Here is a 25,210-nt window from a genome sequence, read left to right on the forward strand (position 1 = left end):
CTGACCCTCCAAGGGAGGAGTTGTAAAGTTTGATGGCCACGGGCAGGAATGACTTCCTATGACGCTCTGTGCTGCATCTCAGTGGAATGAGTCTCTGGCTGAATGTACTCCTGTGCCCAACCAGTACATTATGTAGTGGATGGGAGACATTGTCCAAGATGGCATGCAACTTCGACAGTATCCTCTCTTCAGACACCAGTGCGTTCAACACCATCCGCCCTGCTCTGCTGGGGGAAAAGCTGACAGCAATGCAGGTGAATGCTTTCCTGGTGTCATGGATTCTTGATTACCTGACTGGCAGACCACAGTACGTGTGCTTGCAACACTGTGTGTCCGACAGAGTGATCAACAGCACTGGGGCTCCACAGGGGACTGTCTTGTCTCCCTTTCTCTTCACCATTTACACCTCGGACTTCAACTACTGCACAGAGTCTTGTCATCTTCAGAAATTTTCTGATGACTCTGCCATAGTTGGATGCATCAGCAAGGGAGATAAGGCTGAGTACAGGGCTACGGAAGGAAACTTTGTCACATGGTGTGAGCAGAATTATCTGCAGCTTAATGTGAAAAAGAATAAGGAGCTGGTGATAGACCTGAGGGGGGCTAAGGTACCGGTGAACCCTGCTTCCATCCAGGAGGTCAGTGTGGACATGGTGGAGGATTACAAATACCTGGGGATACGAATTGACAATAAACTGGACTGGTCAAAGAACACTGAGGCTGTCTACAAGAAGGGTCAGAGCCGTCTCCATTTCCTGAGGAGACTGAGGTCCCTTAACATCTGCCGGATGATGCTGAGGATGTTCTTCGAGTCTGTGGTGGCCAGTGCTATCATGTTTGCTGTTGTGTGCTGGGGCAGCAGGCTGAGGGTAGCAGACACCAGTAGAATCAACAAACTCATTTGTAAGGCCAGTGATGTTGTGGGGATGGAACTGGACTTGTTATTAACCTCAACCATCAAACTTTTAAACCTAAAGGGATAACTTCACACAACTTCCATTTGCCCCACTACTGAACTATTTCTACTGAACTGGACTTTTCATCTCTTTCCTTTTGTATTTGCAGTTTCCTTTTGTTTGCAATGTAGCTGTTGTCTGCCCAGCTGGGCATGGTATTTCATTGATTCTATTGTGTTTCTTGTATTTACTGTGAATGCCCACAAGGGAAAGAATCTCAGGGTTGTATACGGTGCCATATATGTACTTCGATAATAAATTTACTTTGAACTTTAAAAAACTCCATTGTGCAATCCAACTCCACTCTTGACAGCAGTTTAGTTACACTTTGCTATTTCTATAAGTGATAAAGATTTACTTAAGGCAACTTGAAGTGTGGGCTCTTCTTGCTGACCATGCCAATCAGACCTTCCGCAATTGTTTTTAACGGCAAGTACAGGCTTTTTTCTTGGACTATTAATTGTATATCCAGACTCAGTCAACTCTTATTCCTGCCAGCTGATTCCTCTATGGATCAAAATACCTTGCTCTATAAGTTTGGAAAATTAGTCTGAAAATTCAGGTTTGTTGGACGGAAGCTGGATCCTCTGGGAATATTTTGCTGAATAATCAATATGTAACTGTCAGAACGGAATACACACAATCTGTTCAAGAATTTACTTCATTCGGTAAAACAGACTGAGCCAAAAAGATAAAACCAACGCTCCCCTCATTTTCATAGGATCAGTGAAGTTCATATTGAAACTCAGATGTCAGCTATTTACGGGAGAGGGCTACGAAAGCCCTAGCTTATAATGAAACAGATACAAAACTCTAGAAAGTTAACAACCTCCGTAAATGAAAATTAGAATAGAATATTTCTTCTACCAGTCATCCCTCTGTGATATTGGTTCAGTTTTCCATCTCTATAAGTGAATCCTGATCTGCTATTTGCAACAAATCACACTTTCATATCACCTTCCAATTGCCCACATTAATCCTCATAGTAATATTGCCCTCATCCAATCAGATGTTCCCCTTTCCATTCTTCCAGCTTCTCTGCAACTTAAAACTAATTTGTCTTTCACAGCTCTAACAAAGGATGTTGACTTAAAACATGAACTTCACCTTTCTTTCCACAAACATTATCTGACTAGCCAAATGTCTCCTACTCCCATCAGCATGCACCAGAACATAGCCCTCCAAACCTCTACCATCCATGTACCTATCCAGACTTTTCTTAAACGTTGAAAGCAAGTGTAAATGCACCACTTATGCTAGCAGCTCATTCCACTCTCTCACGGCACTCTGAATGAAGAAGCTTCCACTCATGTTCTCCTTAAACTTTTCACCTTTCACCTTTAACCCATGACCCCTGGTTGTTGTCCCACCCAACCTCAGTGGAAAAAGCCTGCTTGCATTTGCCCCATCTATAACCCCTCATAATTCTGTATATCAAATCTCCTGTCAATCTTCTACATTCTAAGCAATTTAGTCCTAACCTATTCAATCTTATAACTCAGGTCCTCTAGACCTAGCAACATCCTTGTATATTTTCTCTATATTCTTGCTATCTTATTTACATCTTTCCTTTTGGTAGGTGAGAAAAAATTCATACATTACTCTAAATTAGGCCTCACCAAATCTTACACAACTTCAACATAACATCCCATCTCCTTTTCTCAATATATTGATTTATGTAGGACGATGCCAAAAGTTTTCTTTATGACCCCATCTCCCTGTGACGCCATATTCAACGAATTATGGATCTGTATTCCCAGATCCATTTGTTCTTGCACACTCCTCAGTGCTCTACTGTTCACTGTGTAAGACCTACCCTAGTTAGCCCTAATGAAGAGCAACACCTTGCACATGGCTGCAATAAATTCCATCTGCCAGTATTCAGCCCATTTTTCCAGCTGATGCAGATCCTTCTGCAAGCCATGATAGCCTTCCTCGCTGTCCACTACACCCCCAATCTTGCTGTCATCTGAAAACTTGCTGATCTAGTTAACCTCATTATCATCCAGATCATTGTTATAGATGACAAATAACAACAGACCCAGCACCATTCCAATGGCACACCACTAGTCACAGGCCCCCAATCAAAGAGGCAACCATCTACTACCACACACAAAATGGTGGAGGAACTCAGCAGGCCAGGAAACATCTATAGAAAAGAATACAATTGACATTTATAAGACCTGCGAAGGGTCTCAGCCCAAAATGTTGACTGTACTCTTCTCCATAGATGCTGCCTAGCCTGCTGAGTTCCTCCAGCACTTTTGTGTGTGTTTCTTGGATATCCAGCATCTGCAGATTTTCTCTGGCTTGTGATTAGACATTTACTACCACTTTGGCTTCTCCCACAAAACCAATACCTAAGCCAATTTACTACTTCATCTTAAAGGCAGAACAATTGAATTTTCTTGACCAATGTCCCATACGGGACCTTGTAAATGCCTTGCTAAAGTCCATGTAAACAACATCCACTGCCTTGCCTTCATTCACTTTCCTGGTAACTTACTCAAAAAACTCTAAGATCGGTTAGACATGACATACCGCGCATGAAGCCATACTGACTATGCTCAATCAGTCCATGTCTATCCAAATACTTATATATCCAGACCCTGAGAATACCTTCCAATAACTTTCCCACAACTGATGTCAGACTCACCGGCCTATGATTTCCTGCTTTATGTTTAGAGCCTTCCTTAAACAGCAATACAATAGTAGCTATCCGCCAACCCTCCAGTACCTCCCCGGCTGCTAAGGATGATTTAAATATCTCTGCTAGGGCCCCAGCAATTTTTACATTTGCCTCCTGTAGGGTCTGAGGGAATACCTTGTCAGGCCCTGGGGATTTATCCACCCTGATTTTCCTCAGGATAGCAAACACCTCTTTTTGTGTAATCTGTACAGGGTCCATGAAGTTGATGCCACTCTGCCTCACCTCTACAGACTCTGTGTCCATCTCCTGAGTAAATACAGATGCAAAATATTCATTTAAGATCTCCCACATTTCTTTTGGCTCCATGAATAAAGTACCACTCTGATCTGCCAGAGGACCAATTTTGTCCCTTGTTATACTTCTGCTCTTCACAAATCTGTAGAATCCCTTTGGATTCTCCTTCACCCTGTCTCCTTCATGCCTTCTTTTAGCCTTCCTGATTTCTTCTTTTTTAGTGTTCTCTTGCATTTCTTGTACTCCATAAGCTCCTCATTTGTTCCTACTTGCCTATACCTGCTCTGCACCTCGTTTTTCTCTCTTAACCTGGGCCTCAGTATCTCTTCAAAACCAAGGGTCCCTGCAATTGTTATCTTTACCTTTTTTTCCTGACAGGCTCATACAAGGTTTGTACTCTCAAAATTTCACTTTTGAAGGTCTCCCGCTTACCGACCACACCTTTAGGTTAGATGCAGCAGTGTACTCTGTATTCGGACTGCAGCAATATTGTGGCAGTGGTGGACTGTATGTGTTCAGAGCCAGGGTTGATATGCATACATGCAAGGAGAATATCTGCAGCTACTTAGGACTTCTTATGACCAAGAACTTCCCAAAATGGTTTCCAAGCAAAGAAGTATTTTCTCTCTGGCTGAATGTATCTAAATTGACTTGAAGCCTTTTTGCATTTTCCTAACCATCCCACCCAATTTCATGGAATTTCAGCTCCCAACAAGAAGCCTCACTAGCAAGGAAAGCAGTTGGAAATGGCTGGATGGGCTAAACCACTCAGGAGACCAACTCCAGATTGAAAACAAAGGTCAGATAAACTTTAATGCTGATATTATTTTGTCCATGATTATCTAGTCAGTTCATAGACCAGATAATTCTGAAGGCTCAGAGACCCTAGACATCAAAAGTTCTTCCCACTGGTGACTCCTGCAGCAACTTCAATGCTGCACAAGGAAGGTTACATGGCTGGTGCTCACACATGCTGATAATGTTTCAGATTCAGACTGTGATTTATTTATCACATGTACATTGAAACATACAGTGATGTAAGTCATTTTCCTGAGCAACCAACACACCTGACAGCGCTGGGGCAACCCATTATCACCACACATTCCAGCACCAGCATAACATCCCAGAATGCTCACAGAACATAACAACACTGAACACAAAGAGCAACAAGGCAATGACAGCAAAGCAAGTCCAATTTCTACCTCCCAGCCACACACATACACAGTCCTCTAACCCCAGGACAGGCCATGTTTGGCCTCCAACCTCCGGTGGGCTCACGGATTTGCAGACATTGGACCTTTGATTTCCCCAGCAGGCTTGTGGTAATTCACAGACGTGGGGGTTGGGCATGGGATAGCTGATGATAATGATCAGTTGTTGAATTGGACAGAGCAATGATAGACTTAGGAGGAAGAATAAAGATAGAATCTCAAAATTTTAAACGTTACACTTAAAATCACACCTCCTTCAACAGCTGCTTTTTTCAACTTCACAGCTTGAGTTCACTGCATGAACATTCTCAAACAACTTGCTGTTCACAAACTCCCAAAAGATGTGATGGAAGTGACAGTAGTGAGCACAGTGAGGGAAACCTAGTAAAGAACTCAACATACAATGCATGTATGCAGTTAAGTGTCCAGACCCGTGCGTGCATATAAAATAACAAAATGCACACAGGTGCACAGTCCTCTGCAAGAGAAGGTCTGAGAAGCAATGTGTTTCATCATTTTCCGTTCAAAGTTCCTGTTGTGTTGTTGTTGTTTTTTTCTTCTCTCTCTCTCTCTCTCTCTCTCTCTCTCTCTCACTCACTCACTCACTCATATCACGTGGGTTACCTCTGGGCATTCGCTTCACTTCCGATTCAAAGGTTTATGGGTTAATAGCTTAATTAGCTCTCTAGATTTCCCTTAATATGTATGTGGGTGGTACAAATGAGGGGGGCTTATGGGAATGTGGGGAGATTAAAATCAGAAGAGTGTAAACAAGTATCTTATGATGGAGCTATAGAACACTACAGCACAGAAACCAGACTTTCCACACATCTATTCCATGCCAAACTATTTGTCTGCCTGCCCCCATCGACCTGCACCCTGAGCATAACCCCCCCATACCCCATCTATACCCTTCCTAATCCCCATCCATACCCTTCCCATACCCCATCCATACCCTTCCCATACCCCATCCATACCTTTCCCATACCCCATCCATACCCTTCCCATACCCCATCCATACCTTCCCATTCGCCATCCATACCTTCCCATTCACCATCCATACCTTCCCAATCCCCATCCATACCCTTCCCATTCATGTACCTATCCAAATCTCTTGTAAATGCTGAAATTGAAACAGCATCCACCACTTCCACTGGCAGCTCATTCCACACTCTCATGACCCTCTGAATGAGGAAATTCCATAAGACCATAAGATATCAGAATCAGAATCAGGTTTATTATCACCGGCATGTGACGTGAAATTTGTTAACTTAGCAACAGCAGTTCAATGCAATACATAATCTAGCAGACAGAGAAAAAATAATAATAATAAATAAAATAAAACATAATACATAAACAAGTAAATCAATTATGTATATTGCATAGATCACGAAAAATGTGCAAAAACAGAAATACTGTATATTTTTTTAAAAAGTGAGGTAGTGTCCAAAGGTTCAATGTTCCATTCAGGAATCAAATGGCAGAGGGGAAGAAGCTGTTCCAGAATCGCTGAGTGAATGCCTTCAGGCTTCTGTATCTCCTACCTGATGGTAACAGTAAGAAAAGGGCATGCCCTGGGTGCTGGAGGTCCTTAATAATGGACGTTGCCTTTCTGAGACACCGCTCCCTGAAGACGTCCTAGGTACTTTGTAGGCTAGTGCCCAAGATGGAGCTGACTAGATTTACAACCCTCTGCGGCTTCTTTCGGTCCTGTGCAGGAACCCCTCCACACCAGACAGTGATGCAGCCTGTCAGAATGCTCTCCACTGTACAACTATAGAAGTTTTTCAGTGTATTTGTTGACATGCTAAATCGCTTCAAACTCCTAATAAAGCATAGCCACTCTCTTGTCTTCTTTATAACTGCATCGATATGTTGGGACCCGGTTAGATCCTCAGAGATTTTGACACCTAGGAACTTGAAGCTGCTCACTCTCTCCACTTCTGATCCCTCTATGAAGATTGGTATGTGTTCCTTCGTCTCACCCTTCCTGAAGTCCACAACCAGCTCATTCTTCTTACTGATGTTGAGTGCCAGGTTGTTGCTGCGGCACCATTCTTCTAGTTGGCATATCTCACTCCTGTACGCCCTCTCGTCGTAGGAGCAGAAGTAGGCCATTCAGCCTATCGAGTCTGCTCAGCCATTCAATAATGGGTTGACCCAATTCTTCCAGTCATCCCCACTCCCCTGCCTTCTCCCCATACCTTTTGATGCCCTGGCTAATCAAGAACCTATCTACCTCTGCCTTAAATGCACCCAATGACTTGGCCTCCACAGCCGCTCCTGGCAACAAATTCCACAGATTTACCACCCTCTGACTAAAGTAATTTCTCTGCATCTCTGTTCTAAATGGACATCCTTCAATCCTGAAGTCGTGCCCTCTTCTAGACATCCCTACCATGGGAAAAAACTTTGCCATATCTAATCTGTTCAGGCCTTCTAACATTTGGAATATTTTTATGAGATCCTCCCTCATTCTCCTGAACTTCAGGGAATTCAGTCCAAGAGCTGCCAGACATTTCTCATGCAGTAACGTCTGAAGGGCAATGTCATGATAATCCTTGGGGATTTTAACATGAAAGTAGATTGGGAAAACCAGGCCAGTACTAGACCTCAAGAGAGAAAATTTGTAGAATGTTTAAGGAATGGCTTTGTAGAACAGCTTGTTGTTGAACCCACCTGGGGATGCTTGCATTTACCCTATCTATCATCATAATCATCAGGTGCCATGCCCAGTTTGAGCTTTGACTGCCAAGGCCCACACACTCCTGTATCAGGTCAAGTGGATCAATTCATTGGTATTCATTTCCAATTCTCTGGCTGCTGTCTCCATCATCATTTGTCTTTGTCTTCCTCTTGCTTTCTTTCCTTCAATCTTTCCCATAATTACCGTACATTCTAACTCCTCTTTCCTAATCACATGTCCAATGAAGTTACGTTGCCTTTTCATGATCTCATACATCATTTCTCTTTTTGTGTTTGGTCTGTTCATGACATCCTTGTTAGATGTTTGTTTCATCCATGATATTCTTTGCATCCTCCTCAAAAACCACATTTCTGCGCTACAATCTGTTTCCTCATGTGACTAGATATTGTCCAACATTGTGAGCCATATAACATAACTGGATAAACATAACATTTCAGTACTCTGAGGTGGGTTGTCATGCCTAGTTTAGTATTGGTCAGTATACTCTTCATTCTCGTAAAGGTAACTTTTGCCATCCCTATTCTTCTTTTGATGTCCAAGTCACACCTGCCATCTGATGTCACCCAGCTTCCTAAGTAGCAAAGGTTCTTTACTTGTTTTATGTCTTCCCCATTTATTCTCAGCCTGCAGATAGGATTCTCCTTCTTTTTGGATATCACCATACATTCTGTCTTTTTGCAATTGATAGATAGACCCATTTTTGCACTTTCTTCACAATTATATCAATTAAGTTTTGTAGTTCTTCCTCTGTACTTGCAAGTAACACAGTGTCATCTACATACCTGAAATTATTGATGTTTTCACCACCAGCTTTGATTCCCAAGACGTCTCTTATTTTTTGTAAACCCTATATATACCCCTCATAAATTTGTATCTCCCTTTGTTCCTCTTCACTCTAGGGAATAAAGTTCTAACCCATTCAAACCTTCCCTGTAACTCAAAGCTTCAAGTCCTGGCAACACCTCTGCAAATGTTCTCTGCACTCTTTCTATCTCATTGATATGTTTCAGTTGGAACAGTGTGGCTCATTAGGCCAGAAGGCCCTACTCTGTGCTGTCTCCCTAAACACAATAAATAAATTAATGCAACAAGTTAGGAACTATGAAAAATTTGAAGGTATTGACAATCATCTAGAATGTTACAATGAAAATGAAGATTTGGAGGACGCCATCATCGAAGGGATTCCATTATCTACACGAGGTGTCTGCACTGATTTTGTTCATTTACAGTCAATCAAAAGAATGTGTCACCGTACACTGCATGAATTTGTCTGTCAATAACCAGTGCACAGTTTTATACTAATGTAGAAGGATTGACAGTGTTCTAATTTGTTCGGTATTTAAAACATAATTTGATACTCAGTTAAATGGTAGTTTGTCTTTTTGTACCTAGTTAACTATTTCCATGCAACTTTGGTTAATTAGGGCAGCTGCTTAATTGGACCAAAATGTACTGGTCCTGTTGAATCCCAATTAATTAGAATCCTCTGTACTTCCTACAATACAGTGTAAGAGGGCCAGACTGCATGATTTTACTCATTTTGAGTCGAGAAGCTGATCAGACCTCTAGCTGGTCATAGTGTCTGACTATATAACAGGCTTACAACAGCATTAAAACTACAGCCCTTCACGAAATTTAAACATATAACTCTTCAGGCACTCTATTCATCAATAAAAGAATTCCCAAAATTCCAAATACCACGGACAACTTTAATCAGATGAGTCAAATGGATATCTATCAACTTTCTGCCTGCATTACTTTTTAACAATCATCAAATATAATAAATAGTTCAGCAGTATTTCCAAAACCCTCAGGATTATAGCACATTATAATTTTAAATGGAAACACTTTAGGCAGGGAGGGAAACTGAGAGCAAATTGCCAAATAGGTTTATTATTATCATATGTACAGAGTTACTGTGAGAAATTTATCTTGCATACCATCCATATATATCAAGTCGTCACCTTGGTGCATTGACATACTAGTTACTAGTAATGGAATAAAGTGTTATAATTGCAGAGAAATGCAGTGCTGGTGGACAGCAGGATGCCATATCACAGGAAGGTAGACTGCGAGGTACGGTTCCATCTTATAATACTAGGGAACGATTCAACAGTCTTATAACAGGGAGATAGAAGTGCTCCTTGAACTGGTGGTACTTGCTTTTAGTCTTTAGTATCTTCTGCCCAATGGGAGGGAATAAAAGAGAGAATGGCTAAGGTGGGTAGGACCTTTGATTAAGATGGCTCCTTTACTATGGCTTCGGGCACAGCAGTTACCATAGCAAGCCATGTTGTGGCTTAATGGGACGTTTTCTATGGTGCGTTGATAAAAATTGGTGAAGGTCAAGGGAGACATGTCAGGTTTCTTCAGTCTCAAGGAAGTAGAGGCACTGGTGAGCTTTATTCATCATGGTGCCCACATGCTTGGACCAGGACAGAGTATTGTTGAAGTTCACTCTCTGGAACTTGAAGCACTCAACCCTCTTGACCTCAGTACTATAGATCTTGTGTTGCTCATTTTTGATTGGCCTACAAGCCTCACGTCTGATCAGAAACAAAAGCCTGCCATTTTGTATTGTAGAAAGAACTGCTTTGGAATGGAGGGCTGTAATTATAAGGAGAGTTTGGATAGGCTGGATCTATTCTCACTGGAATATTGAAGACTGAGGAGTGATCTTACAGAGATTTATGACTTAATGAGGGCCATAGATTGGATCATCAGTATCGTTTTGCCCAGTGCAGGGAAGTCCAGAACGAGAGGGTACAGGATTTATGGTGAGAGGAGAGATAGTTAAAAGAGATCTGCAGGGTGGGTTTTTTTGCGCAGAGGGTGGTGAATATCTAGGAAGAGCTTCTCGTGGTGGTAGTGGAGGCAAATACAATTACAATATTTTACAGGCATTTGGACATTTACTTGAATGGAAAAGGATTGAAACATGGGCCAAGTGCAGGCAATTGGGATTATTGTAGTTAGGCAGCACAGTCAGCATGGACAAACTAGGCCAAAAGGGCCTGTTTCTAAGCAGTATAGTTCTATGTTTCTATGAAGTGGTAATAATTTCTCTTATACTTTTAAATTCCATTGGGTTTTCTGATATGATCCTTCAGCACATCTTGCCACTCTTGTCAAAAACAGTGTGTAATAGGGAAATTTCATGGTGAGTTTCACGATCAGCAGCCCAAAATCCATAAGATACACCAGAAAGTATTCAGGACGGAAAATCTTTGTTGTCCAGTGTAATAAGTAGAAATTCATAGGCAATATCCTCTGATATATACAGCTGGTGGGCAAAGTGCTATGTTCTCTACCTCTAATCAATGAATAGCCACGCAAAGTAAAACATACATATTAAAGGAGTTCCCATGGCCACCCCATATCCAGGCCCCACACAAGTCCCAGATTCAGATACCAGGTCTCACTCGGCCAGAAACCCTCAGACATTCAGCAGGCCAGCTGCAATGGAGCTTGAATCATTGACAAAGAATACTGCCTACAGGATCTCGGATCGAAAACGTTGGCTCCCAGCATTGTACAAGCGTCTAATTTCACTGGTGAGATCTTGCTGGTGAGTGACTGCTTAAAGTTTGGCAATCTGCAACAGGGTGAAGTGAAGGGAAATATCAGCAGTTATGACATCAACTGTCTTTTGGCAAGATGTCCCTGCTTAAGATGTTGGATAGCTTGTTTGCATTATTCCCAAAGAGTGTCACACAGACATTGCTGCTGCGATCCAGCTTTAGTGACCCAGGTTTGCTTCTGGTCTGAGGTACTGTCTGTGTGGAATTTCCATGCTCTTTGTAACGACGTGGATTTTCCCCTGGTGCTCTGACTGCCTCCCACATTCTTAGGATGTGCTGGGAGGTTAAATGGCTACTTTTCCCCTGGGGTAGGTGAGATGAGCAGAAGGGGGGAGTTGATGGATATATAATCAACTTCTTTTTTGTTCTAATTGTGTTCCTTGTAAAAATTCTGTGTAACTTACTGCATTTTTAAGTTTTTCTTGTTAAGGCTGCCTTTACAATGCTATGTGCCTGTGATGCTGCTGCAAGTTTTTCATCGCCTCCGTGCATATACGTCCTTGTGCAAATGAAAATAAACTCCACTTTGAGAATAGATCACAGGGAAATAATTGGAGAATGAATCCAATGGGAATGCTCCGACAGCTGGAGCAGATTTGATGGGCTGAAAAGTTTCCTCCTGCATCGTTCACAAAAATGTCTGAAAAAAATTAATCAACTCACCTTCACAATATTTCCCATTAGCTTCTAGTCTCTGTCCTGTTGGACATTTGCAGTAATAACTACCAATGGTGTTACAGCACTGGTCTTGACACCCTCCATTCTCTTTGGCACATTCATTCACATCTGTCAGTTGTAGGAGAGGGAGAAAAATGAAACAACGGTTATAAATAAATCTGGTATGAACTATGTTTGAATTAACTGCATGAGGAAAATTTCTCCAAATTAAGAAATCTTTAAACTGCCAGTTTCCACAGATGGGCAATTCAACAAGGGAAGGAAGATAAAACAGAATTTACAAAGTGCAGCGCAGGCACACTGATGGACAAATTATCTGTGAATGCTGGGAATAGTGTCTGCAATCATTAGTTCCTGCAGTCCAGGTTGTGACTGTGATCGAAATCACTGGAGAGACATTAAAACTGATGATATTGGAGCCTTTGTTCATCACAACAAATAGACCCTTTTGGTAAAGTCCCACAAACTCAAAAGTACACCAGATTTTGTACTCTTAAGATCAAAGATAAGAGTGGATGATTCAATATACTTTCAATATTTACAATAACATCATTTATTTCAGTATTTGGGATTGACAATACTTCCTTTGAATTAAATATCTCTAGTGGGAGACTCCTATAATATTCAAACATGTTAGGACAAAGTAACTCAGACAAATATTCTAAAAGCTTTAGGGGACAGGGATCCCAGACACCCAAATTTAAGGTCAAAGGATTCAAAGTCAAAGTATATTTATTATCAAAGTATGTGTGTAGTATCTAATCCTAAGGTTCATCTTCTCCACAGGCAACAAGGAAACAAGGAAAACCATGGAACTCATTCAAAGAAAAACATCACCCCTCCCCCACTCATGCAAACGGCAACAAGAAAGAATGAGTGAAAACACAGAATATTAAAAAAAAACAAAATCAGAAGAGTCCATGGTCAGTTCAGCTCAGTGTTCATTATTTGCAGGCCACCCTGATTCAAAAGCGCCCAAAATAGCAACAGAAAAATGAGTGAACTACAGTTTAATCCACAAATCACTGACCCAGAACTTCAGTATCATCCTCTAACAGCATCGAGGGAGAGAGAGATCATTTGAACGCAGGGACCTTCCCTCAGGAGCAGTGAGCGAGAGAGAGAGAGAGAGAGAGAGACAGTCACATGCAGTCACCTTCCTTCAGCGGCGACAAACGAGAGGTACGGAACACTCGCTCACCTCGATGTTTCAATCTTCCTTGATGCTTTCACTGAAAAATGGAGTCAATCATGGGCTCACACCCCATCTCTAAGCTCTGGGGCAGCCCATGCTCCACAGACAGTATTGCTTAGTTACAAAGATGGGCTTTAAACTTCAAGGAACTGCTTGAAATCTACCTAAAGAACTGAAAACTGGTTCTTGTTTGAACTAATATCTGCTATATTCACATAACTCCAGAATACTCCCTAACACCGGGCATCTAAGTGTAAAGCTGGGAATAATCAGAATCAGGTTTAATATCACCAGCACATGTCGTGAATCATTGCTAGCCATTGCTCAATATGAACTTTGTACACGCATGATGTGTATGTACAGTTTTTTTAAGTTATGCTTCCATCCCCTGCATATCCTTGACCCCAAAAAAATATCAACATGCCCCGATAGATAACACTGTCATGGAACTGCATCACAAGAATTATCATCACAATCACTACTAACAAAGTGGATAACCATGCATTTTCCAACATTATATTTCATTTGTCACTTTGTTGCCCATTCTCCTAATCCATCTAAGTGTGAAGTGGTTAATTTTGGTAGGTCAAACTTAAAGACAGAGTATAATTTTAATGGTAAGGCTCTTGACAGAGTGGAGGATCAGCGAGGTCTTGGGGTCTGTGTCAATAGGACACTCAAAGCTGCTGCTCAGGTTGACAGTGTTGTTAAGAAGGTGTATGGTGTGTTGGCCATCATCAACCGTGGGACTGAGTTCAAGAGCCCTGAGGTGTTGTTTCAGCTAAACAAGACCTTAGTTAGATTCCACTTGGAGTACTGTGTTCAGTTCTGGTCACCTCACTGCAGGGAGGAGAGAGTGCAGAGAAGATTTACAAAAATGTTGCCTGGATTGGAGGGCATGACCTATGAGAATAGGTTGGGTGAACTTGGCCTTTTCTCCTTGTGGCGATGGAAGATGAGAGGTGATCTGGCAGAGGTGTATAAGATGATGAGAGGCATTGATCGTGTGGATAGCCAGAGGCTTTTTCCCAGAGCTGAAATGGCTAACGCGAGAGGGCATAGTTTTAAGGTGTCTGGAAGCAGGTACAGGGGGGATGTCAGAGGTAAGTTTTTCACACAGGGATTGGTGGGTGTGTGGAATGCACTACCAGTGACGGTGGTAGAAGCGAATACAATAGGGTCTTTTAAGAGATTCTTAGATAGGTACATGGAGCTTACAAAAATACAGGACTATGCGGTAGAGAAATTCTAGGCAGTTTCTAGAGCAGGTTACATGGTTAGCACAACATTATGGGCCGACGGGCCTGTAATGTGCTGTGGATTTCTACGTTCTATCTCTCCAATATATCACAGGGTCTCAAGTGAAAGTTCATCTGTATTATAATACTTTAAATTTAGTGAGAGAACAAAATGCAGTGCGAGAAAGTGCTTACAAGTTTTCTTTGTACTTCCTTTTTTAATTTGTTTCTCCTTAAAAACATTTTCCCCATAATTCTTCCAAGTCCCCAGTAAAGACAAGCTCAGCACACAGAGGTGCAATACTTTCATGAACGCAATGTGACACAGACACATTTATCCAGTTAACGTTTAGCTGCAAGAGTCCCCTTGACTTACTTATATGCTGAATCTCTAAATTGTTGGTACAGATCACATGCTTCAAAGTTCAAAGTAAATTTATTGTCAGAGCTCATATATGTCATCACTTACAACGCTGAGATTCATTTTGCTGCAGACATACTCAGCAAATCTAATCTACAAACAGGACCAATGGAAGAACAAGCAGAGCCTAGAAAACAGCAAACTGTGCAAATGCAAATATAAATAAATAGCAATAGACAATGACAGTATGAAATAACAAGATAAAGAGTGCTTAAAGTGAGATCATTGATTGTGGAAACATCTTAGTGGATGAGAGCAGTTATCCCATTTTGTTCAAGCGCCTGAAGGTTGAGGGGCAGTAACTGTTCTTGAACCTGGTGGTGTGAATCCTTAGGCACCTGCTCTTTCTACCTGATGGCAGCAGCAAGAAAAAAGCATGGCCTGGGTGGTGAGGATCTGTGATGAAGAATGCTGCTTTTCTACAGCAATGTTTCATGTAGGTGTTCTCAATGGTTGCAAGGGCTTTATCCATGATGTACTGGGCCGAATCCACTACCTTCTGAAAGATTTTCCATTGGTGTTCCCATACCAGGCTGTAATGCAGCCAGTCAATACACTTTCCAAAACACATCTATAGAAGTTTGTCAAAGTTTTTGATGTCATGCAGAATCTCCTCAGACTCCTGAGGAAACAGAGGCGCTGTCGTGATTTCTTTGCAATTACACTTTTACGATGTGTCCAGGACAGGTCCTCTGAGATAGTAACACCCAGGAATTTAAAGTTACTGACCCTCTCCACCTCTGATCCTCTGATGTGGACTGGCTCAAGGATGTCTGGTTTCCCACCCCTGAAGTCTTCAATCAGTGCCTTGGTGTTGCTGACATTGAGTGACACTACTCAGCCAAATTTTCAATGTCCCTCTTGAATGCTGATTCATCATCACCTTTGAGACGGCCCACAATAGTGGTGTCATCAGCAAACTTGAATATGGTGTGGGAGCTGTACTGAGCCACAAACTGATAGGTGTAAAGCTGGTAGAGCAGGGGCCTAAGTACACAGGCCTGTGGTGCTCCTGTGCTGATGGGGATAGTAGAAGAGATGCTTTTGCCAATCTAAACTGACTGGGGTCTACAAGTGGGGAAATTCAGGATCCAATTGCACAACAGGGTATTGAGGCCCAGGTCTTGGAGTTTACGGATTAGTTTTGAGGGGATGATGGTATTACAATAAGTACACATCTGCTCATAGACGCAAATAAAATGGAAGGCTAATGTGGCTGCAAATAATTCCAGATGGCTGCTATAAAAATTAAAAATTATTGGAGACTTGTATCTTTGTATCGACAGTAAAAATAAAGAAAGGTCAATGGATGATTTTAAGTGCCTCTTATCTGTTCCCAATTTAGGAGGTTACAATTTCCACACTGAACACCCTAAAAGTAAGATGCTTTTTGCCAAGAGCAGCCATTACTTACGTATACAAATATTACATGAAGTACACACATAATAAATTAAACTAATCTGACTGCAGCAAATTGATGGTGTTGGCAGGCAGGAGGACAGAGGTAGCTTTTGGAAAATCTGTGGTAAATCGAGGGAAACTTTCTGGTGTGGTTGTCAAACATCCAAAAATAAAAAAATCATCATAAGAGTCAGAATATTATCAAAACTTAAATCCTTATATGCCCAGATAAATAAACACAAAAGATGTTGAAGAGTTTAAAATTACTTCCTTAAAATTAGTTAAGATTAATTCCAATTTATTCATTTTGATGCTAATTTAAAATGAGGTTATCCTAGTAAGAAAAAAATCTGTTTCCTGTTACAATTGCATCAAATTTTTGATTGGTACCATCAAGTTCATTTCATTATCTGCCAAACCACAAAGGATCAGAACAATAATCACAATGTGTGCATTAGACAAGAAACAGACATGGAACCTCAACTATTTTCCGGATATTGTACATACAGAAAATTGAAATCTATTGAGTTAGCATCAATATATTCATTCCAATTTCTGATTAAACATTCTAAATTCAGAAGCATGTAAATCAAATGTATTATTCAAGGAAGCTTGCCAACAAAAATAGAACACAGTTGTACCAATGACAGGCTTACTAGCTGAGAAACCCTCAGCTGAGGACCGAGAACACAGGATTGAAATGTCTACCAACACAGACCAGGTATTGGCACAGTGACTGACCTAGCAACAGGAAGCATCTAATACACCTTTCCTTAATTAGAATAAATTAATGAGTCAGATCTATAAAATGCTAAATTAATGCCAACATTAGTAATTTACAGCTGAAGAAACACACTAAACCTAACTCTTCACAAGATACTTCATGGATTGTAGACCTCAGTAATCAGTTCAGCAAATGAAATGGAAAATGAACTTAGAACCACAGAACATACACGATGATGGTTACACAAACAATCTAAGCAAAAGTGCAGCAGGGAGTTTCATTTATGCAGGCTTGGACTAAAACTTAATTCCCAATGAAAATTCAAACGTGAGGAAACCTGAAGATGCCGGAATTTCAAGCAACACACATAAAAGTTGCTGGTGAACGCAACAGGCCAGGCAGCATCTCTAGGAAGAGGTACAGTCGATGTTTCAGGCCGAGACCCTTCGTCAGGACTAACTGAAAGAAGAGCTAGTAAGAGATTTGAAAGTGGGAGGGGGAGGGGGAGATCCAAAATGATAGGAGAAGACGGGGGGGGGGGAGGGGGGAGGGATGGAGCCAAGAGCTGGACAGGTGATTGGCAAAAGGGATATGAGAGGATCATGGGACAGGAGGCCCGGGGAGAAAGAAAAGGGGAAGGGGAGGAAAAAAAAACCCAGAGGATGGGCAAGGGGTATAGTGAGAGGGACAGAGGGAGAAAAAGGAGAGAGAGAAAGAATGTGTGTGTATATAAATAAATAACGGATGGGGTACGAGGGGGAGGTGGGGCATTAGCAGAAGTTTGAGAAGTCAATGTTCATGCCATCAGGTTGGAGGCTACCCAGACGGAATATAAGGTGTTGTTCCTCCAACCTGAGTGTGGCTTCATCTTTACCATAGAGGAGGCCATGGATAGACATATCAGAATGGGAATGGGACATGGAATTAAAATGTGTGGCCACTGGGAGATCCTGCTTTCTCTGGCGGACACAGCGGAGGTGTTTAGCAAAACGATCTCCCAGTCTGCGTCAGGTCTCGCCAATATATAGAAGGCCACATCGGGAGCACCGGACGCAGTATATCACCCCAGCCGACTCGCAGGTGAAGTGTCGCCTCACCTGGAAGGACTGTCTAGGGCCCTGAACGGTGGTGAGGGAGGAAGTGTAGGGGCATGTGTAGCACGTTTTTAAAAATATTTTTTATTCAATTTTCAAATTTAATTACATTGAATAATATCTACCCTCCCCCCTCCCCTTAACCCTTCCCCCCATAACATACACTTGCCTAAAAAAAAAGAGAGAAAAAAAAAACAGAGAAAAAAGAAAGAAAGAAGGACTGCCTGGATATTGGAAGGTCTCCACATGCTCCATGGGATTCAAGATAAATTTAATATATGTATTTGTTTCTTTCCCCAGAGGACCAACATCTTTATCATCGGAGCACCTGTACATATAATCCTATCTTTTGTAAATAAGGGCGCCAAATACTCAAAAATGTATCATATTTATTCCTTAAATTGTAAGTAATTTTGTCAAGTGGAATACAGCTAAAGATCTCATTTTTCCAACTATCCATACTTAAATACATGTCTCCCTTCCAACCTATGTTCATGACACTTCTCATGCTCTGAAACTTTTCCATGATTTTAAGTTCCCTGGCCCCACTGCTTTATTTTCATCATGGATGTCCAGTCCCTATATACTTCCATCTCCCATCAGGAAGGTCTCAGAGCTCTCCGCTTCTTTTTGGATTCCAGACCTAATCAGTTCCCCTCTACCACCACTCTACTCCGTCTAGCGGAATTAGTCCTCACTCTTAATAATTTCACCTTTGGCTTCTCCCACTTCCTCCAAAATAAAGGTGTAGCCATGGGCACTCGTATGTGTCCCAGCTACGCCTACCTCTTTGTTGGCTTTGTGGAACAATCTATGTTCCAAACCTATTCTGGTATCTGTCCCCTACTTTTCCTTCGCTACATCGACGACTGCGTTGGCACAGCTTCCTGCACGCATGCTGAGCTCATTGACTTCATTAACTTTGCCTCCAACTTTCACCCTGCCTTCAAGTTTACCTGGTCCATTTCCGACACCGCCCTCCCCTTTCTAGATCTTTCTGTCTCTATCTCTGGAGACAGCTTATCTACTGATGTCTACTATAAGCCTACTGACTCTCACAGCTATCTGGACTATTCCTCTTCTCACCCTGTCTCTTGCAAAAATGCCATCCCCTTCTCGCAATTCCTCTGTCTCCGCCGCATCTGCTCTCAGGATGAGGCTTTTCATTCCAGGACGAGGAAGATGTCCTCCTTTTTTAAAGAAAGGGGCTTCCCTTCCTCCATCACCAACTCTGCTCTCAAATGCATCTCCCCCATTTCACGCACATCTGCTCTCACTCCATCCTCCTGCCACCCCACTAGGAATAGGGTTGCCCTTGTCCTCACCTACCACCCCACCAGCCTCCGGGTCCAACATATTATTCTCAGTAACTTCCGCCACCTCCTACGGGATCCCACTACTAAACACATCTTTCCCTCCCCCCCCCTTTCCGCAGGGATTGCTCCCTACGCGACTCCTTTGTCCATTCATTCCCCCCCCCATCACTCCCCACTGATCTCCCTCCTGGCACTTATCCTTGTAAGTGGAGCAAGTGCTACACATGCCCTTACACTTCCCCCCTTACCACCATTCAGGGCCCCAGATAGACCTTCCAGGTGAGGCGACACTTCACCTGTGAGTCAGCTGGGGTGATATACTGCGTCCGGTGCTCCCGATGTGGCCTTCTATATATTGGCGAGACCCAACGCAGACTGGGAGATCATTTTGCTGAACACCTATGCTCTGTCCGCCAGAGAAAGCAGGATCTCCCAGTGGCCACACATTTTAATTCCACGTCCCATTCCCATTCTGATATGCCTATCCACGGCCTCCTCTACTGTAAAGATGAAGCCACTCTCAGGTTGGAGGAACACCTTATATTCCGTCTGGGTAGCCTCCAACCTGATGGCATGAACATTGACTTTTCAAACTTCTGCTAATGCCCCACCTGCCCCTCGTACCCCATCCGTTATTTATTTATATACACACACTCTTTTTCTCTCTCTTTTTTCTCCCTCTGTCCCTCTGACTATACCCCTTGCCCATCCTCTGGGTTCCCCCTCTCCTTCTTTTCTTTCCCTCTAGGCCTCCTGTCCCATGATCCTCTCATATCCCTTTTGCCAATCACCTGTCCAGCTCTTGGCTCCATCCCTCCCCCTCCTGTCTTCTCCTATCATTTCGGATCTCCCTCTCCCCCTCCCCCTCCCCCTCTCAAATCTCTTACTAGCTCTTCTTTCAGTTAGTCCTGACGAAGGGTCTCGGCCCGAAACGTCGACTGTACCTCTTCCTAGAGATGCTGCCTGGCCTGCTGCGTTCATCAGCAACTTTTATGTGTGTCCCAATGAAAATTGCCATCTTCAGTGGCATCTCTGTATCCCCATTGGAGCTTGCAAACTAAATGCCACTCTCTTATATTATTGTGGATCATCTGGTAACATTCTTTCTCCTGAATAAAAGGTTCAAATTTTACGCCAGTGTAAAACAACAAACTGCCAGAATTCAGCATTTCAAGCAGCATCTGTGAATGCAGAAGAATGATCGATGGTTCACGTGGCTACTCTGCATACTCGATGCAGTGTCTTAACCCAATACACAGATCATCCTTCTGCTTCCACAGATGCTGCTTAATACACTGAGCTCCTCCAGCAATTTGTTGTTTGCTCCAGATTACAGCATCTACAGTTTCTTATGTCTCCAAGTTTAACCAAGTTTCTCCTTACTCCCCAAACTAAATATAAAAAATCCGTTGGGCCAGGCCAGAGAAAGTAGTGAAAGGCAAAATCGAAATAACAGGCAGGATGGGTCAGTTAGATTGAAGTATGTATATTTTAATGCTAGGAGTATTATGGGTAAAGGTGATGAACTTAAAGCATTTATCAGTACATGCAACTATGATGTAATGACCATTATTGAAACTCTGCTAAGAGAGGGGCAGGAATGGATGATTAATGTACCAGGTTTCCAAAGTTTTAAAGAAGATCGAGAAGGAGTTAAAAATGAGGAGGAGGGGGTGTTGCACTACTAATTAGGGACAATATCACAGCTGCACTCAGGGGAGACATAATGGAGGGGTCAGACACTGAGTCCGTTTGGGTAGAACCCATGAAGGGTGCAATCACACTGATAGAATTGTACTACAGACCCCCTAATAGCCACCTGGGATATTGAGGAACAGATATGCAATCAGATTAAAGAAATGTGTAAAAATAACAGTGTTGTTGTAAGCAACACACATAAAAGTTGCTGGTAAACACAGCAGGCCAGGCAGCATCTCTAGGATGTTTCGACGTTTCGGGCCGAGATCCTCCGTCAGGGCTAACTGAAAGAGGAGCTAGTAAGAGATTTGAAAGTGGGAGGGGGAGGGGGAGATCCAAAATGATAGGAGAAGACAGGAGGGGGAGGGATGGAGCCAAGAGCTGAACAGGTGATTGGCAAAAGGGTATGAGAGGATCATGGCACGGGAGGCCTAGGGAGAAGGAAAAGGGGGAGGGGGGGAAGCCCAGAGGATGGGCAAGGGGTATAGTGAGAGGGACAGAGTGTGGCTTCATCTTTACAGTAGGGGAGGCTGTAGATAGACACATCAGAATGGGAATGGGATGTGGAATGAAAATTTGTGGCCACCGGGAGATCCTGCTTTCTCTGGCGGACAGAGCATTACATCCGTTATTTAGGTTAATCAGCCATTGTAAATTGCACTGTGATTAGACTAGGATTAAATCGGAAGATTGCTGGGCAGCCCGGCTTGAAGGGCCAAAAGGTCCTATTCTGTGCTGTATCTCAATAAGATAAAGGGATATTTGATATTCAAAGCCATTGTTTATCACCAAGCAACACTACCAAAAAATGCACTAAATGCTAGAACTGGTGAAGGGTCTCGGCCCAAAACGTCAATTGTTTACTTTTTTCCAAAGATGCTGCCTGGCCTGCTGAGCTCCTCCAGCATTTTGTGTATGTTGCTTGGATTTCCAGCACCTGCAGATGCTCCCATGTTTGGATCACTAAAAAATGATTTGGTTATTATCATACTCTTGTCCATGGGTTTGCCATGTATAAATTGGCTGTTACTTTTTTTATATTGTAACAGCGACAATAGTTCAACAGTACTTCACGGCAATGAACAGCATTTTGAAATGTCATGAAAAATATAATAGGAAGGACAATTTATCGTCTGTAAACCTGCCTGTACCTTTTCTAGTTACTGCTAGGTCTAGAGGTTGACATAGATCCAATAGTGAGTGCATGTTCTTCCCTGTACTTCCTCCAGAGGAGTTTGCTTCTCACTGTGCTTCTCACTAACATGGGGGTCCAATAGTTGTTTGCCTACTTTAAATACAAAAGTTGACAAATACAACCAGGGCCTCAGGTTGGCTGCTGCACCACTACTGTCATTGTGTCACCTTGGTCATTGAAAACTAGACAAGACAGGACTCCCGACACCCCACAACAAGTGATAGTGTAGCAAGTATATATTGAGAGAGAGTAAACTGTAATTCATGGGAGGTCACAGCTTCTTATATTTAGCTAGTTAATCATATTTAAGCTAATGCAGTTTGGCAGGGATGCATGGGGAACCATAACTTTAAAAATCATTCAGTTTAACAGCTCTGTTTGCCTGAGTTTTGGATTTTTAAGATCCATTTTTTAATTTAAGCCAACATAATGTGATGAAATTTTCCCCACATCACCAACTATAAACCTCTTCCATACAGAGATCATATAGCCTCCAACAAAATCCCAGCAGGTGCAGAAAGTTATGCATTGTTCTTCACTAAATTAACTTCCTCACTCAGTGAAAATGGGAATTGCTGATGTGGAAAATGGGAAAGTTCACATTGATGCACCATAGATATTTTAAAGTTTCAGTCTGGTTGTTTCATTGAAGTTAAAAGTAGAACATCTTTGAAATTCTTTAAAGATTCCATAAGAATGAAGTTAAAAGCTACTTCCACATCAACACCTCTCTGTACTTCCAAAAAAAAAGCTGCAATCCACAATATGAACTTTAAAGTTCTCCACTTACTTCCTACAATCTTCTAATTGTAGTGTTTCCAAGCCAAGCTACTCGAGAACAATAGTAAAATCTTTATTTTCCATGTTCTTGTTCCACATGCATTCTATACACTTGCCAAGTTTCTCCTGAAAGGCTAAAATTAGCAAAAGCAACTGAACAAAAAGGAAATTAGTCTTCCTGATCTTTCAGTTAATAATACTTAAAAGACTGGAATTTGATCTCGGAACACTGAGTGCTGCCAGTCCATCAGCAAATTCCTGGTGAATATGGCCTGGTTTGCAAAGTGTATCGTGGATAGTAGTTAGTTTGCTACTCAGTAGCTTTATCTAAAGTGTCAATTTAATGGCACTGGGCAGGCAAAGGCTTGTTAGCATCAAATAGCATTTCCAGCCCTTCATTATTTTAGCAAATTGATTTTGTCCACAGCCTGTTCACAAACGCCGGTGTAGGAACCAACTGCTCTCTGTTTCATTCACAACTCAAGGAAAATTGTGCTTTATGATTGGGGCATCGCCAGTTCTGATCTCCAACTGAAAAAACAAAATAATAAGACACACAACTTCAGGTTACAATAATAACCAATGCTAAAGATGGTCTTAATATGTTGATCCACATCTGAGTTCTTCACATCACGGCTCTTCACATCAGTGTTCACACCCATACATCAGTACTTACAGTCTTACAGTAAGTGCGGGTGAGAGCATCCAAACATGTTGAATCACTGTGAGATGCAAAAACTACAGTGCGGTAGACAGGAGGGCTCGACAATGGGTAGTTACAACTGCCCAACATATCACCATCGTGGACGTACATAGATTAAGGTGCTGGAAAAAGGCCAGCACAATCATAAACCTGCTCATGGACTGTTTGTCCCACTCTCAACAGGGAAGAGGCTGTGGAGCATCCAACCCAGGACCACTAGACTCAGACACAGTTACTTCGCCCAAGCCATCACACTGATTAACACCTCCACCCATTAACCCACTCCACCACAACTACATCCACATCATCTAGTGTCACTCTATGTACATATAATCAGTCGATGTATATAGTAGTCACTTTTACGCTAACACCGTCTATGTCCTTTGTGATTTATTACATCTCTACAAATCACCCCTCATTCTCCTAAAGGTTGATGAAAAAATCCCAGCCTGCTCAACCTCTCCTCATACAATTGTCCCTTGAATCCCGACAACATCCTTGTTAATCTCTTCTGCAATCTTTCCAGCTTAATAGCATCTTTCCTACAGCAGGGAGTCCAAAACTGAAAAGAGTATTTCAAATGCAGCTTTATATACATCTTGTACAATTGGAACAAAATACCCAGCTTCTACAGTCAGTGGTCTGAAGCCCCATGTGCCAAAAGCTCTCTTCACCACACTGGCTATCCGTGACAGAACTTTTAGGGAATCATATACAGTACTCACACTCTTAGGTTCTACAACACACTGTGAGGCCCTACTTTTCACTATGAAAGTCTTACCCTCATATGTTTCTCAAAATGTAATATCTCACAATTATTTTAATTAAATTCCATTTGCCATTCCCTAACCCACTTATGCAGTAAATCCCAATAACCATCTTCACTGTCAAAGGCACCACAAATTTATGAACTGTGCCTTGGACATTGTTATCCAAATCATTAACATAGGTGACAAGCAACAACGGGCCTAACACCAATCACTGCTGTTGCTTATCACAGAATGACCTTCCACCATCAGCCTCTGCTTCCCACTATCAAAATCCAATTGTGTGTTCCAATAATTAGCTCTCACTGCACATCATGCAATCTAACTTTCCAGAAAAGCTTACAATGCAGAACTTGGTGCGGCAAACATGGAAGCAGGACTTCGGTGTGGGCTATTAACATAGAACAAATCAGTTTCCTCCAATGCTCCCATCCATTTCTGATTTTAATGTAATGAGTTTATTGATGAATAAAAGGTCCACCTACTCTGGCAGAAGCCTGTAACTCAGTATTTAATGATGCCAAGAAGAACCCACCACACTTTCACTTTGCCTTGAGAAAAGGAGTCATTTACAACTGGTCTGCTTGTTCATTTAGATAAA

General features: G+C 42.1%; 1 protein-coding gene across 1 annotated transcript in view; it reads right to left on the minus strand.

Moving 5' to 3' along the window:
- Positions 1 to 25,210, minus strand: part of LOC140195877 (uncharacterized) — a 456,388-nt gene that overhangs the window by 168,880 nt on the left and 262,298 nt on the right. Inside the window, exon 5 of the mRNA XM_072254523.1 lies at positions 12,063 to 12,185. Coding sequence (XP_072110624.1) covers positions 12,063 to 12,185 — 123 coding nt within the window. The remainder of the gene's footprint in view (positions 1 to 12,062; positions 12,186 to 25,210) is intronic.

The sequence above is a fragment of the Mobula birostris genome, chromosome 4 (assembly GCF_030028105.1).
Source record: "Mobula birostris isolate sMobBir1 chromosome 4, sMobBir1.hap1, whole genome shotgun sequence".
NCBI classification, from domain to species: Eukaryota; Metazoa; Chordata; class Chondrichthyes; order Myliobatiformes; family Myliobatidae; genus Mobula; species Mobula birostris.